Here is a 17,742-nt window from a genome sequence, read left to right on the forward strand (position 1 = left end):
GGGATGGAAGTAGCTTTTCCTGTTTTCCAGAAGTAAGTTGTAAAGAAACAAAATTCTTACAGCTCTGACAGAAGAATCATTGCAATGAGTCTTGCCTGGCTATGGGGTAATAAAATGTGCTCTGTTTCTACATGGATACGTCTAAGATGGTCTACGTCCTTGACATGCCCCAAATATCAGAATCATGACAGAAAAAAAATTAGGAGTAAAGAATTTGTCTCTATTCCCAGGCAGTTATTTATAATAAATTAGGGGCATTTGGTTACTGTTCACTCAAAATCTTGGTACCCAAACTGATTTCTTCAGAGACTGTTCCTCTAGTAATGCACTGTTTGAAAAAATAGGGGAAGTTTCATTTCTAAGTGTTACAAGTTTTCTTCTACTTGTCTGATGACTACTTAGGAACTCATTCATTAGCACTTTGAACAATAGTTGGTCTGAACATTTATAGGATAGCTGCCACGATTTTGAAGTCTCCAGTGTTTAAGTTTAAGCCAAGCTTTTCATTTCCCTGAAATTAATGAACTCTTTTCAAATTAGATTTCTCTCTATTATCCGGCCATAGAAGTTTTCGTGGCAGTGCTTGATGGAGACCTATATATTTTAAGGGAAGAAATAGAAAGTGATGTGTGACTCTAGATGTAAGTTTTAAACATTATAAGAACATAAGGAAGTGATTTAGGCAATGCTGAAAATATTGTTTTGGGACATTTTCAGACATTCAAACTAGTCAAGAGTTTTGTACATAAACCAAATAACTTGTTTTCCAAAATTTATTGTTGTTTTTGAAGATCTTAGTGCATACTCTTTGATAAGTCATCTAAACTTGTTTCTAATCTATAGAGATTTTTATTCCTTCTTGCCTCATTACCTTCAGAAATAGTAGCAGTAAATGCTGTTAGTTCTCAGCAGGAAACCTGAATGTGTTGTGTTTCTCATGTATATAAACCTATTCATCTAATGATAGTGGGATCTACTGTAAAGGACTGTGGCTGGATACCATCTGTCTTTCTATTAAATGGGTTGTTTCCACTTAGCACTAGATAGTATTCCCTCTCCTCATTATCACATTTTCCTTTTCAACTGGGGCAAACCCTTCAGCATGCAAACATTTCTCCCTTTTTTTTAAGCAAAAAAAAATCTTCTCTTGACTGTTCTAGCTATGTCTCAGTTCCCTGTTTGCTTTTATAGTAAAACTTGCAAGAGAAAACTGCTCCAGTTCCTCACCTCCCATTTTTTATTAAACTCGTAGGCCCACACCACTCCCCTGAACTTGCTCATCAAGGTCATGAGTGACTTTCACCTTGTTAAACGAGTGGTCCATTCTCAGTCATCTGACTCTCCCTATGAAATAGTATTTGACACGCTGACCACTCCTACTTCTGAAATAATGTCTTTACTAGACCTCAGGGACAAAATATACTCCTGGTTTTCATCTTTCTTCACTGGCAATTCTTTCTTGGTTTATTTGCTGGTTCCTCCTTTCTTCTCTCTCTCTTAATGTTAGGGTGCCCCAGGGTTCTCTTTGCTTAGATCTCTTTTTATCCCCCCAGTTTGTTGGCTTTAAAATATGATCTTTGTGAAAGTGACTCCAAATTTTATATCTTCAGTCCAGAACTCTCTCCTAAACTCCAGACTTACATGTCCAACTGCCTCCTCGGCATCTCTCAGATAATAAGGTATTTATTGAATTTAACCCATCCAAGCTTGCTTCAACCCTATCTTCCCCATCCGAATGGTAACTTTGTCCTTCCAAGCCCCAAAACCTTGCAGTCATTCTTGACAATTCTATCAGCAAATTGGCTGTCTTCCAAATATATCAAGACTCCGACCTCTTCTCACCACTTCCGCTGCTGTCACACTGGCCAAACTGCCTTCTGTTGGGCTACCCTCCTTATTCCCACTCCTAACTCTTAATTATTCTCAACACGGCAGCCAGAGTGGTCCTGTTAATATGTAGGTCAGACCGTGTCATTCCTCTGCTCAAACCCTCTAAGGGCTCTATTTCTTTCAAACAGAAGCCAAAGTCACTACAAATGATCTGGACCCCATTAAACTCTGATGGCATCTCCTGTTCTACCCACATTCATTCCTCTCCAGACATGAGTAGCCTTGCTATTCCTCAGATATACTAAATATGTTCTGCCTCTGGGCTTTTGGATTGGCTTTTCCTGGTGGCTTAGCATATTCTTTCCCCTGATTCTTCCATGTCTCATTCCTTCTCCTCCTTCAAGTCTAACTTCGTCACCTTCTCCATGAGGCTGACTCTGACTATCCCATTTAAATGTCACCTCCCCTGTCCCCTCCATTCTTACCACCTTGTCCTTGTTCATAGAGTACAATATTCTAATGTGTCCTATACTTATTCATTCTTCTTATCTATTGTCTACAACTCCTCACTACATTATTAAGCCCAGGATGATACGGATTTTTGGCTGTTTTGCTTATTGCTATATTCCAAAATCAGAACTGTCCCTGGAACAATAAATACTTGTTGAAAGTTAAATAGTCAGATGGGCCTTTATGAAATACTTATAATTAAGGTCACTCAAAACCAATTTAAGGGACAACAAACCTCAAAGGAAGCTGTAAATCAAAATACGGAGACTTCAGGATGAAACATCAACCTCTTAAAGAAATCTAATAGCAAGCAAACTTTGAAGACATATCCCTCATAACTTTAGTAGTTTATTAAGCAACTAGTCTGTAAGAGCCACTGACTGGGCTTTACACATATTATAGCAGGTCCTCAAATAACGTTTTGTTCAATGTTGTTTCATTATAACATTGATGAGATGTTGTAGGAAATTAACACTTGTTTATATCAACTAACCTGTGGTAAAATCAGTTTCATTATATGTCATTTTGCTTAGTTGCACAACCTATCAACAACATTTAGTGAGGACTTACTGTACCTGTAAACCTCACGATAGTCTCAAATAGATCTGTCAACCTTACGTATCGATGAGCAACAGACTCATTATTTAAATAACTTCTCCAAAGTCACACATCTAGTAATAGAACCAGAATGTGAACGCAGATATGTGTGATTTCAAAACACCTGCTTGTACTCTTGTACCACAATGATTCTTCCTTTTCTTGATGAGTCATGAAGGTAGAGAAACTAGCGTCTTAAAATGGGCTGTAGTTTTTTTCTTGCCTCCAATGAGACTCAAAAGTCCTAAAATGTTAGAATGGGCATAAGCTGCTTTTTTGGAATCATACTCTGTCAAAGCCCTCCTTGTCTCTGGAAGCCATGTGCATCTATCTGCAGAGACAGGCTTAGCTGTGGGCTATACCCTAGAGACTTAAGCACCCCCAATCTGTAATGAGCTAATATGATTAAAATAAGCAGAAAAGCAAACCAACTGGCTAAAATTCAAAGGAAGTGACGTGTCAAGAGCAAATTCAAAATCAGGTTTGACTAATATCAATATTAATGTTATTTTCATATAGCTGTTATTAAATTGCTAACCTAGAATATACTAAAAAAATACATACGTGGACTTCACAATAGCCTACAAATGGAATTTGTACAAACTGATGATTTTGTGTCATTAAATCAGGGGTAAAAAACCACTAGTACATTTTAGCTATTCCTGAAAGCAGTCCTCCAAATACCATGAATCAAATTAGGCAGTGGTCTCAATCACTAACTGTTAAGTCATCTCACTGCTGCCGGCCTCACTTGCTTCAATTTTTAAGTAGGTTTTGGATCTCTAAGGATTCATCAATTTTTACATTCTATAGTTCACCATGAATAACCTCTCATTTGCATAATTCTTTACCGTCTGCAAACTGTACCTTTTCATGCCAAGCCTAGAAAGACTTGCTAAATGTCAGGCTGCCATGTTCCAGCAGATCTCAGCAAAACTTGCATGCGAAGGAACCGTGATACCATAAAACTTTTTATGGAATACAAATGCCTCGGTCCTCTGAAACTTCATCCAGGTGACACCTGGTCACTAAAGGACTAATCTTCATCCCAAGGGTCTCCCACTCACTATAATGATACAGAAGGAAATACTGAACTTCTTTTATGATATTGTGATATAGAAATAAGCACCTCTAAAGCAAGACCATGATAAAGAGAAAACTATTTCTATATTGAAAATACGAGCTAAAATGAAAATCACTAATGACAAAATATTGCCCTCTAAAATCAATACATGCAAAAATAATACACTTGTGGGCTATGTAAGGCATTTTTCTTTATTATTTTTCAGTTTATCTTAGTAATGCCAGAAAAATAACAGCCATTATTTTCACTTAAAATGCAAACCAAATACTGCTGCACATAAGAGTACAAAGATTACCTACAAACATAGTTAGGTACAAAGGCCATATTAGATGTATAGACCACACTTTGTTTTTACATCAAAGTAAGACTTACAGAGCAAATTTTTTTGACAATTATTTTAGCAAATACTGTGCTACTAAACAAAGGCAAATACACATATATATACACGAACGTGTTTCAACTGAAGTTATACATGTCACTTTGACAAAGGCTTCTTCTCTGATGAGTTTCACCAGATATTTGCACCCCAAAGTCCCCTGCCCTGATCCCACCCCCAAATGCTGACTTGATCTGAAGAAAAAAATTAGAGATGTTCTTAATTAAAGGCACATTTGGCAGCTACTGAAAGTGGCATGCATCTGGCACAGGTGCACTTTCACTAAATCCACACATTACTTCTATCTGTTATGCATCTTATTTCTTTGAGTGGTAGTTCAGTGTGATCCACCTTTAGCTAACTTGTTTTATAATTTTGCAGCAATTGGCTACTTAATGCACTATTTTCGTTAAAGGCAAAAGGGAAATTTACTCACAGTTGACAGAAAATGCACTTTACGGTGTCAAAAATGGAAAATAAGGCATGAAATTTACAAAACAAGTTACAAGTGCTTTTGTTGTTTAGATTTATCATATAGACTTCATGCTTCTTAACTAGAGTTCAAAATATTTTATTGGCTCATGTATAAGGGATTATGAAGTGATTTTCAAAGTTAGTAATGAGATGTTTCAAAAGAAAATTGAAATAAACTAAGTCATCACTTTCCCTTATAATTTTACTGCATAATTCTTTCAGCCAAACTGATATTAACCTTGTGATGTTTATTTTACTGGTAAAGATTAATGTGCAACACAACAGGACCTGCACTTATATAACAGTCAAACAATAAAGGTTAAAAAAATAAGTGAACCTACCCATAGCAGCAGAACACCAAGAAATAAATGGTTAAGTCTGTTTCTTTCTAAATCTGGAGGGGAAAAAAAAAAAGTTTTTCTCAATATGTACAATACTAATAAATTGGGACACCCCTCCCTCCATATGCATTATTTATTTTGCTGAGCCACTTAAAACTGAATTTAAGCTGTCATTAAAAGACAAGTGATGAAATACATGACTAAAGTAAGCTAAACGAGAATTAAGACAAGAGCATGATCCTAGATACCAACTAATTTTTGGTTTATGCAATTTTTGATTTATGAAAAAAACCCATTAAAGAATTTAAAACCATAATATAGTTTCCAACTGAAATAGTACTTTTTTACTAGACTGCTGTTGATTGTAGTATAATTTATGTGGCATGCTCTTTGCTAAAATCAACTCCCATAAAACATTCTTGAGTTGTTAGAGCACAGTAACCTACGAAACACATAATTTGATACCCAACAGTCTTTAATTAAGCCAACTTTTAATATTTGCATATTTCCTCATTATTTGTACTCTTAAAATACATTGGAAGACTGGAAAGAGTAAATAACCTGTCTTTCAGTAAGTTTAGAAACATGCTTATCTGTTCCTGTTTTTAAACATGCTTGGATGTGAAAAGTCTTCCTTTCTTTATCAGCCCACCTAAGTAATATTTTACTGGAAATATTTTCATTGTGTGATCCAAAGATAATGAAACATCTATGAACATTTCCATTTCTAAGAGAAATGTTCCGTTATTTTGGAATCCAGTTCAGAAAAAGTCATGCTGCATTGACTATCTTGTAATGTCCCAGATTCAAAAGCAGAATTTTGTGGTGATGCATTTATCTTCTCAGCCACTTCTCGTCCCTGATTTAAGTATGCTCTAGTTATTACAAAGAATAAATTGTCAGCTAGTTAATGTTCCACATGTGAAGGCAAGGATACAGTTTTCTCACCTCCATTTAAGGACATCCAATTGGAATTTTTTTAATTAGTTACCACTTCAGCAAATATTTTTACCCAGATGTCACACTGCAACATAAAAATATCCTCTATCCACAATGCATACAAAGCTGATGCACAGTGAGGTGGTCTCCTAGAACCACCGGGGTTGAATGGTTCCCTTTGCAGAGAAGTATGATTAGAACTCCAAACTTGATATTTTCCTCTTTATATGATCGGGCAGGTTGAAACCGTTATTGAAGGCGAACACACTGGCCAGAAAGATATTGAGTGGGCTCCAATGTGACTTTTCTGTTTCTCATTTGGAGTAGGAATGGTATAATTAAAAAAAGCGATCAGTAAGACATATAAAAGGAAATCCTAGGGACAATGAGGCTGGTCAATAAAAAGCCATGGGAGATTCTGGAATGTGTATTATGATTAATTGTAGCAGCACTAGTAAGTCGGCTTAAATACTTATTGAATTAATGGTTTTATGGACACTTTGCATACAAGAGGGGATTTGAAATTAATTTTTTGGGACACTTAAAAAGCAGACATTTTACAAAAAGAAAAATGGCTACCATAAGAAGAATGGTACAGTTATTAAACAGATATTCAACTCTAACAAATAAGGATATGCTATGATGGATTGCTCAATGACGGTGCAATCAACATTCTGGTCTTAGAGGACTGTATACTGTACTATTGTGATGTACATTTAATGTTCTAATAAATGTCACAGGAAATTAAAGTATTAGGTTTCCACCATGATACAGCACTTGTAAAAATGTCTCTAATGGCATGGTTAACAGAGCTGCTGAAATGTTGCTTCATTATTCAGAGGACACATGCACATACTGATGAAATGATGACTCTCTAAGGATGGAATACTGCACATCTCACAGACATTATAGTGGAGCTTAAATAAACTTTTTCTCTTCAACAAGCTGCATGCATTTCAGTTACAGTATTTGTTAGACTCAGAAGATCAGTACATAGGCTTAATGAATAATCCATATTATGATATTAATGATGTAGGCAGATGTTCTACTATGAATAGTTCTGATAGAGCAAAGACCTCAAGCAAGGTAGAATGTTTAATATAAACTTTAACAAGCTGTACATATGTTGCCTAGGAAATTAAAAAACGTACAAAGTTCTCCTTAAAAGATACCCATCCTATTCTAACCAAATATTTTTCTACATGCCAAACTGCAACTTTAGATCATTAAGATGAATACATACATCCAGAACTAGAAACCAAGGCGTACCACAATACGTGCTTTTATGCTTAGTGTTGTGTGTGTGTGTGTGTGTGTGTTTCAACTGAAAGAAATAAGAATCAACCATTTTCGCCATATAATAATTTAATATATGCCAGCCAAACAAAGTATTTGTATCTTTATTCAATTAAATTAAAACAGACCTGCCAAGTTTATTATATAACATTCACTATATACACATGATTTAGGCAATGCAAGGTAATTCTAGATATGCTGATTACTCAGCGATTAGTAAAACATGAATGGTGTCAGTGATGCCCAGCAAGTACTAAGTGCTCCTCGTCACAGTGGGTGACCGCATTTCCACAGCATGGTTAGAGAGACAGCGACAAGCCAGGACATGGATTACCAGTAAACTTTTGTGGGGGGAGGGAGAAATGACAATCGCATAGATTAACAGTCTCCTAAATGTAAATCATATACTTGACAGTTAGTTTTAAAAAAGTTCTTCTGTCATGTTAATGACACAAAAATTCTCATTTGAAGGCAACACCACCACGTTTTGTTTGTATAAGGACGGTGGGTAGGGGAATGCTCTTAAAATTGATATAATTATTCCTAAAAAAAAAAAAAAAAAAAAAGTACCTCTTTGGTGAAGCCTCGGTACCCATTCATTTCATTCAATTCACTGTAATAATCTGTAAACAGGACTGTAGTACAGTGCTGGGCCTTGATTCCAACAAGGTCAGGTACACAGCCTTTCCTCACAGTCCTTTGAATGATTTTTAAGAAAATATTCTAAAGTCGGACGAGTGAAAGCAAAGGAAAACAAAGGAGGATATGAAGATCCCTGTTTAAGATTTCTTTTTAAAAAGTGCATAATATTTTGAATTACAAAAATGGTCATCATGTGGGCCTACTAGACACTAGACTGTATTCCATCCCTTTAATGACAAAGATCACTTCACAAAAACAGGACTCTGGCCCACTGGCTGGAAAAAATCCCTTTAATTGAGTTTCAGGTGCAATCAGCTGTCCAATTCCTCTGGATTAGTCTTTCCATATTCTAAACGAATACCATTTTCATTTTATAATTATGTCTAGGTTAAAATTCATTGTCTTTACTGCATCTTGAAGTAGAGTCGTTAGTGTTTGGAGTTCTCATTTTACCTCCTCAGTGCTGGCACATTCAGTGCATCCATTGCCAGCAATGGATTTGGGGATAGGAAAACATACACCCTGGTACAGAGGACTCAGGAAGAATGGGCATTCTCCAACAGTGGTGGTCCATCTCTGTGCATGGATGGGTGTGTGTGCTCCCTTTTGTAAGTTTTGGGAGGGAGTTTAGGGATATGCTGAGAAGTGCTTTGTCGTGGAGGAACAGGTGGCCCAGCAATGGAATGAAGGTCCACTTCTTGTGTCAATGGCGGTGACGGCAGATGCCTTCTGGTGCCATGAGGAGAAGGTGTCTGAGGAGGAGGTGGGGTAAAGGGGGAAGGGCTGTTTGGGAAGAAGGCATTGCCGTGATCACTCTTTTTGCCCAAAGGGGGTGGTTGGAGATGTAGTGGTGAGCTTGAGAAAACATCAGGTGTCCTCACAGGTTCTCGTGGTGGTAACAAGGGAGGGCTTTCAGGAGCATCTGATATAGAGGTCCGGTCTGATATTGAGTATCGTGGTGAATAAGCTTTTGATGTGGGTTGCCTAGGAGGAATTGCTGGGGGGCTGTCCAAATGCTTAGACATAATCTAAGACAAATGAAACAAATAAAACACATTTATTAATAATTTAATTAATGTAGTACCATGAATATATTAAGAATTAAGTTGGGGTTTTCAAACATGCTATTGGAAGAACCCTAGGTATGGATCTGGGAGCTTTGCCATATGTTTTAAATGGGAAGTTATGCCAATTCATTAAAAAAAATTTTTTTCTCAATGTTAAATTTTTACTGTAATTACTTTTCTCAAAATTTTGTTGTTTGCTACTGCTTACCTATCACTCAATCTAAGACCATTTCTGATTTAACGTAAGTTACCTGTTAATTTTACAATAAACGTACTATATTAACCTTTCATGATGTTCTGCAAAGAGTGCCTTGACTGGTCCAGGTGCTCTGCCCTCTGGACACTTTGAGAACCACTGAATCAAGTTAACAATTGGTAAAGAAAGAAGTTTAAATAGGTGGAAAACATAGCTATTTTCAGCCTTTAAGGTCTCTTCTAACCCAGAATTTTCATGAAAATCCCATTTAAAAGCATGTCAGATTCACTATTAAGGGCTCAGACAGGTAATGTTTAGCATATGCTAAGATACAGTTTCACTTAAAATGTACTTTCATATAAAGCTTCAGACTTCTTCTCTCTGCGTGTATATGTTTTTGAAGAACTGCTTGAGACTATAATACTCTTACTTTATAGATAACTGTTTTCTCCTTGACAGTACCCCATGATTTAGATTTCCTTTGAAAATATACCAAAAACCCCCCACTAATTTCAGAAGAAAAGAAATAAACATTACTGCATGGTAAATCCATATTCAATCCTTGTTTAACCTCACTTAAGCCTAAATACTGAGGTGTTAACCTGATCTAGTAAAAACTAAACTAGACACAGCAATTGAGCACAATGTAACGTAAGACCCCCCAATTCCAGGTACCAGGATTTTCTACTTCACCTTAGATGGTGATGACTCCGCTGGGGCAGACTCTGGTCGTCTCCGTGGAGGGACAGGAGGGGGGACGGGCCCTTCGTCAGTGCCCTTGGTTAAACTTATAGATGATACTGAAGCAGATCCTGTAGGATGTTAAAATTTTTTAAAAAGTTCGTAGCAATTTTATTTCATCTATTAATCCTGAAAAGGCTTACTGGGAAACTGCTTATATTTATTAAAAGAAATGTACATAAGTACCAAAAGCAGTAGTACCAATATCCAATAGTATTTCCTTTATTAAAGCAAACTGCTATAAAAGCATGCATAATCTTTTTAGCAGAATTTTCAGAAAAAAAGCTGCCTAACATATTCTGTTATTTTGCTTCTTGAACAAAACAACATTCCTATTGTTAATCTATAATTGGAATTTTAAATTTGGGTCTGATTCTCGTATTTCTGGGATAGCAAATTATTAAAAACCTTTGGAATGGTAACTTTTGTTAAGCTTTTGTGATGGGCTCATTTTTTTCTTCTGAATACATACATATATATATAATAAAGTCACTGGATAATCCTTGGGATTCGTTTCTGATCTTAACCACTGTCCCCAATGTTTCTCCCCAAGGATGTCAGGGAGAGAATCTAATGTCTGCAGGAAGGGTCTCTTGTCATTTTACTTAGGTATAAGCTCTCCTTGCTGGGTAAGCAAAATCAGGTTCATCAGACTCTAATCTAAAAGTTTTTATTGTGATGGAGCTATTCAAGATGACTGAAGCAGCCCCGATAACAAAAACAGAAATTATGCTAGTATCTAACGAACCTGACTTAAGAATAAGTTGATAAAGTGGCACAAAAAAGGTGAGTAAAGCTTCTAATTGGAACCTATCTTACAGATATTTATGATGACAAAGGCATAATATAGGCATATAAATAATTACACTTTGAAAGAAATCATTTATGTAAGTTGATAGCTAGTTTATGAGCACTATAAAAATAAGATATGGAAATAATACATAAATGATCACTCAAAATCATACTTGATGGGTTCTTTTTTCCCTTAATTATTGACTGCTTTTGTTTTGTCAATTAAATGTTATAACAATATAGAACTTAAAAATAGTACTTTAAGTACTGATGTGCAAATGAGCAACAGTTTGATCACCTACCGTATTTCTTAAGAGACTATGTAAGTTAATTTAGCTTATAACTAACATTTTCTGTTGTACACATTTTGAAATCATTTATATAAAGGACAGCAAAAAACATTAACCTATTAGCTTAAAGTTGATGGAATAATTTGGAATTGGTAGCCTACTTTAAAATTAAAAGCAAATATCTACAATGGAACTTTATTTTGCTTAACAGTGATGAATATTTAGGCTGTATAATTTAAGTAGTTGCAATTATAAGACAGTTCTTCTAAAGTCAAATAACAGTTATTTGCCTACAGTCTGCATTGTCGCCAGGCTAAGTGTATTTTGTGGTTTAGACACGCATGTAGCTGCCAGCATTCCCATGTGCGCATGCATGCTCTTGCTTTTTTTTCTTTTTAAAGTTGAGCAGTAAGAAATATTTAGACCTCTACAGTTGGAAAAGAGAAATGGTTAAATGTGGAAGCCACCCATACAGTAATGTTCTTTTAAAAGAGAAAAAGCTTTTACAAAAAGCATTAAAAGTATGTAAGTTTAAGCAAATAATTTATGATCCAAAGATAGCGTAAGTGAAGGCCTCACTTCTAAGATGTTGCAAGCAAGGTACCAATGCTGTCAGACTCAAGAAGAGTTTTAGCAGGAAAGGTTACACTTGGTTTAATTTTTAAAGCCAAAGCGAGAATTATGAGTCTTAAACCAAATATACTAACTTGGGCCATGGGACAGTGTAACTTGGATAAAGACGGTATCGCTGCCTGTGAAAGGAAACAAGAAAAAGTAGATTTTTTTTCTTTCATTGATATATTCAACTCATCTGTAAAAATTTATTTTTGATAAAAATGTTATTTTTGTCATTCTAGTTTAAAGAATGGTATAACAGTCTATAGTGAAAGCTCATTACTACTTACTTTTGAGAAAAATAAAGAATTAAATTGAGTTAATATCATATTGGGAGTTTTGAATATTCCTTTTAGATTCACTAGTTGATGTCATAATAATTAAATGAAAAGCATCCATGAGAAAACTAAAATATCCCATATTAGTGGAAGACTTTTAAAAAATATATAAACCCAATTGAGCAAAGAATTCAGCTGGACATATAGAAATATGTCATGTGCTAAAGATTACTTTGAAAACACAAATTTGTTAAATAAATAGTAAATAATGTTATATAAATTAAAAAATAAAAGGGATTTCTTACTAATGTTACTATTATATACCTTTGAAAATGTTCTTGAGGCATATATTCTCATCATAAAATAACTACAGCTTTGGATATTACCAAACAAGCTTGAAAGTGATATATATATTTTCCTTTCATATTCTTGAACACCTTTTTCTTTAAAAAAAAAATCAATAAAATTTGGTGCTTAGACACATGTTATATAGGCAACTCACTGATAAACTTAGAATGTCTAATTTCAGTAATGTTAATTCTTTTAAGAAAATAATTGAAAATCATAAAAGCCAAAGCCCCAAGAGCATTGAAATAGAAAAAAAGGAGACAAGAGACTAATCTATACTGGTTTTAAGTCAATATAGTCATTTATGTTACACTGCTTCATATTACCAATAGATAATATCCAACAGACTAAAGTAATTCCTGTAATACTAGACTGAACTGATTTTTTAAAATTCAGGTTTCTCTAAGTTTTGCATAATAAGCAGTCACTGAAATAATTTGGACCTCGGTTTTGTCCAGCTTTTTTGGTCAGAACAAGGATAATTTTACATTCCAGGCTCAGCTGGCAATAATATTAATTTGATTGGTTATATAGCTACAGTGGTCTTATTTCCCAGACAGCCCCAACTTCAAATAATTTACACGATTATCTCCTTTCCATCTGTACTGATACTTATTTGGCGGGCACAGTTACTAAAGGGTAGCAACCCAGCTAATTCTAACAATCTCAGAAGATTAAAATTCACTTTTATACTTTGATATTAAATGAAGCTATTGCTCTGTCAATGATTTTCCTCACTACTTACTTATTAGGCACCTATGACATAACAGGGTTAAGGGCGTATCCAGCTCTAGTTTTTACCTACTTCTGTATTTTCTGCTTGGAAAGGAAATAAGTATGCCTCCTGGAGAGAAGCCTCGAGAACATGGTAGTACACTTAGTACAATATAGAAATAAAATCAAAACACAAAGCCCAGGACAGCTACACACTGCAGGCTTTTAGAAAGAATGATTATACCTGTGCATATACTGCACACTTGGCTTTCATCCTATTTATATACAGCACTCATCCCTATGGTAAATTTGGGACACTTTTCGAATTTGTCACTTTAAACTAATTGCTTGGTCTCACAGCTGGGAAAATGCTATTTAAAAACTCTTACAATTATACAAGCTTTAATCAAGAAATATATACTGAAAATTCTTGTCAGCTGGTACTGAACAAATTTATTGATAATGACTTAGGAGTGAAATCCAATGAGTTAAAATAGTAGTAGTTAAGTACAAATCCCAAAAAATAGATCAGTGGTTCTCAGTCTTGGCTTACACATTAGAACCCCCTGGGGAGTTTTTAAAAAATGCTGATGCCCAGGTGCCAGTGCAAGACTAATTCAAGCGTGGGCTGGGAATATAGCTAAATTTTTAAAGTTCCTCAGGGGATTATAATATACAGTCAGGTTTGAAACCATTGTTGAAGACACTCTCTAATTTATAAATGAGTCATTCTTAAAATAGGACTGAGCATTTTCCTATAGAAAACATTTATATAAATAATAGATAACATCTTTAATTCACAAAAACCTGCTAATGCAAATGTATTTGAGATTAGAAACTAATCACCGACAACAATCTTCTATGAAGAAAAATCCTTGCATTCCAGCTTGAAATACTTGGAATACCTCTTCTGTTGTCAAAGCGTCCCTTAAGGGGTGGAGCTAACGCTCATCTGTAGCACAGTCCCGGTCAGACCTTCGGCTCCCTTTTATGACTAGGCAGCCTTCAAACAGGAAGGTCCTAAGAGCATTTCATCCTCCTGTCTTCCTTGCTATAGCAGCTGGTGGTCTTTCCCCTTTCCCAGCCACCATCATTATCACCTGAGAGGTGGACCTGGCCAGAGCAAGGTGTGGAGCAGGACTCTGAATGTGAGCATGTGGGTAGCCGCACTAACTAGGGGGCCAGTTTTCTTCTCTCTCTGTCTTGACTACACAGCTTTACATGACCATTCTTGCCCATTCTGTGGTTATCTTTGTGTAACTTCTACAGCATTATGTCTTCACCATTCATTGAGCATTTGCTAAGCATTTACACATCTCTGGTAAAGCTTGCAATCTTACTGAGAGATGAAAAAATGATTGTAGTATAAAATCACAGCATTTAACAATAGTTGAACACTTAACTATGATTTTCTTTTTACTATGATTGTTTTTCATCTCTCAGTAAGACTGTATGCTTCACCAGAGAAGATGTGTAGTGCTTGGCAAGGAGTGAAATATACAAGATACTGGCTGAATATATTAATTACTGGTTTTAAAGTAAATTCTTTTGGGATAAAAACTTTAAGAAGCAAAAAAGTACTATTATAACTAATCAAAATTCTAGTCAAACTTTGCCTTTTGAAAAACGTAAGCAGTGGAACGTTCTGCTGCTTCGTATTGAGTGGAATATGTTCAGATGACATAAGAGTGTAGGCATAGTAGCTCTTAGCTGCCAGAACCTAGGGAAACAAGGAATTAGGGATTCACTCTGGGGGCAACACAGTGGTTGGCAAGTAGGACGCTCTGGTGACCTCTCCTCCCTGCTCTTCCCCCGCCCCCACCCCCCCACAAGCAGCTCTGTTAAGCAGAAGTGGGGTCAATAGCAGATGAGGACCTTTAATACACATAGGCCACTGGTAAGTTTTAAGTAAGGGACTAACTAATAAGCACTCAGGTAGTTTTATATTATGCTGGTTCATGTGATTTCAAAACCAGTTATTTTCAATTTTTATTAAGAGCAAAGGGAATAGTAATAGGGGTTTTCTTTATTGCAAAGAAAGAGAAATTGAGAAAACCCTCAAGGTTAAGATTACAAAGCCTAAGTCCTAGAACAGTGGTTTCTCCTAGGTCAGTGCTCCTCAACCTCTTCCCCCATAATGTCATGGTGTCTCTGAGTTCTGGATTCTATTCTGTCAGATACTATAGCAAAATTTGATCTATACATTGAGCTAAGACAGCCAAAACGGGAGAGCACGAGGAAGTGGTTGTGAGAGGGTTAAAGGTGATTAGATTCTAGTTACGATTTAATAATGAACAAGTGAAAAAAAGGTAGCGTGTTCTCAGTAGAGCTTTAAAGCTCTGTATGAAATTGATTAGGAAATTAATAAAAGAAGAGTAATCTACATATAAAAGGCAGCCTCTTCAAAAGGCTAGAGCTGAGTTAAACAGTTTGGTAGCCACTAGCTACATGTGGTTAGTGATCACTTGAATATGGCTAGTCCAAATTGAGAAGTGCTGTGAGTGTAAAATGCACACTGGATTTTGAAGATTTAGAACCAAAAGAGAACATAAAATATCTCATTAATAAATTTTCATATTGATTTCATGTTGAAATGACAATATTTTACAGATACTGGGTTAAATAAAATAAATTTCACCTCTTTTTTTTAATGTGACTATAGAACATTCAAAGTATACATGTGGCTCACATTAAATTTTACTGGATAATACTGATATAAAAACAAGAAAGAAATGAGCAATCGTATGCAGACTATGAGATTTGAAAGGCTGGGCTTGAAAGCATAGGCAGTGTATTAGCAGGCACTATATACCTTCTGCTGGATGGTGTAGACTGACAAAGATTAAGTAAGAGTTTGAATCTGATAAACTGCGATATTAGAAACTACAGAGTTCGGTGGGAAGGAAATGATGTACTGAGTAGTATTCAAATATAATAATTTTGGAGGCAGCATTTAAAGCACTGGACTGATATTCAGATTTTAGGCGTTTGTTACCTCTGGATATGCAGAATGCATTTTAAATTCACCAGTTGAAAACAAATGCTCAAATGAAGTTTAAACTACCAATTTCATCACAGGCCTATCAAAAAAGTATGATAAATTTAAAGAGGGCTGTTCCAACAATATTTTAATAAATTTTAAGGTGCTGGAGTTTAGAATTTGTTTTATATTTTTATAATAATGTCTTTGGAAATGGTATTTGTCTACAAATTTACAACAAATAAAAAATATTCTTTTTTTAGGTCTAGCACATATAATATTAACAATTACTTTAAAGCACTTAAAATTTTAGCACCTACTTGAATGAAAAGGGCTCGAATGATCAGAATCAAATACGCTGCAAACATCGGTGGTACTAGAAGCACCAGAAGCAGGAGGAGGTGTTAACGGTGTTCTTGGAGAATTTGGTGCAGATGCTGTACTTTCTGTTTCACTTTCAGGGATCCTACTATAACTGATTTTCCTTGGCTCCTGTTGCAGAGGTGTGGGATGTCTCATGGTACCTGGTCTTGGGTTTGATGGACGAACTCCAGGAGATTTTAGAGGATAGCTATATTTTTTTGGCTGTAGACACATCAAAGGAACACAATACTTACAACACCATAACAGAAAGGAAGGTTTTTCTACATATATGCCTTATGAAATTCAACTAATATTTAGGAAAACCATAAACCACTAATAAAGAAGTTACATAATGATTCGAATTAGCGTCTTCAGGTTAAAGCATTAACAATTCCATTTCCATAACCCTTGGCTATCTAAATTACTAGGGAATGAATTTCTTTAAATAATTGAGTCTTAGTCTTATAAATACCAGAGTATTCATTATTTTAATATTTTTGGATAGAAATCTTTCTAAGATATGTTGTATATTTCTCTGGCTTTTTAAACAGACTATGTTGAACTAATTTAACCATACTGGAAAAGCCAGGATCATTATGAATTATGATACCTTACTACCCTGTTTCCCCAAAAATAAGACCTAGCCAGACAATCAGCTCTAATGCGTCTTTTGGAGCAAAAATTAATATAAGACCTGGTATTATATTAATTATATTATATTATATTATATTACCAAGTCTTATATAATAGTAAAATAAGACTGGGTCTTACATTAATTTTTGCTCCAAAAGATGCAGTAGAGCTGATTGTCTGGCTAGGTCTTATTTTCGGGGAAACACGGTATGCTATAATACAGTGATGCCATCAAGATCATTTGAGCTATTTACAAATGCATTAAATTGCCTGAGTTTTCATCTGTACGTTTATGTTAGTTTTATGGAATTTTCTTACAGAATGATCATTTCTCAGTGATATTAGCATGCCTCATTGGAACAGATTATTGCCAATTTGCTGTTTTTAATCCACCTTTTAAAAAACTGTTTTAGGCCTTGAGAAATATTCTTGTGAGGTAATGGCATAGGCTTTAATTCCAAGACATTTATGAGATTTATCTTGGTTACTTAAAAGCCATGCCATTTATGTGTCTTCTTGACTGTCTTGTGAATAAAAGAGATTATATTCAGTTCAGTGAGGTGGTGATACTGTACATAAATTTGGCCAAGCACTGACAAGTAATAAAAAAAAATGTAAACTTTATTTCCCCCAAAA

The 17,742-nt window shown here is 35.3% G+C and overlaps 2 protein-coding genes across 4 annotated transcripts in view; one reads left to right on the forward strand and one right to left on the reverse strand.

The window, feature by feature from the left end:
* Positions 1 to 17,742, forward strand: part of ARHGEF33 (Rho guanine nucleotide exchange factor 33) — a 101,270-nt gene that overhangs the window by 63,551 nt on the left and 19,977 nt on the right. The window lies entirely within an intron of this gene.
* SOS1 (SOS Ras/Rac guanine nucleotide exchange factor 1) overlaps positions 4,195 to 17,742 on the reverse strand; it is a 119,594-nt gene continuing 106,046 nt past the window's right edge. For 2 of the 3 annotated variants that reach the window (XM_019742393.2, XM_019742420.2), the window contains 4 exons: positions 16,431 to 16,695; positions 11,883 to 11,927; positions 10,046 to 10,164; positions 4,195 to 9,117 (listed from right to left, as the gene is read on the reverse strand). In XM_019742393.2, the coding sequence (XP_019597952.1) occupies positions 8,626 to 9,117; positions 10,046 to 10,164; positions 11,883 to 11,927; positions 16,431 to 16,695 (921 nt within the window). In that variant the 3' untranslated portion in view covers positions 4,195 to 8,625. The remainder of the gene's footprint in view (positions 9,118 to 10,045; positions 10,165 to 11,882; positions 11,928 to 16,430; positions 16,696 to 17,742) is intronic. The other variant, XM_019742402.2, reaches the window with a different exon arrangement.

Source organism: Rhinolophus sinicus, linkage group LG05 (assembly GCF_036562045.2).
Source record: "Rhinolophus sinicus isolate RSC01 linkage group LG05, ASM3656204v1, whole genome shotgun sequence".
NCBI classification, from domain to species: domain Eukaryota; kingdom Metazoa; phylum Chordata; class Mammalia; order Chiroptera; family Rhinolophidae; genus Rhinolophus; species Rhinolophus sinicus.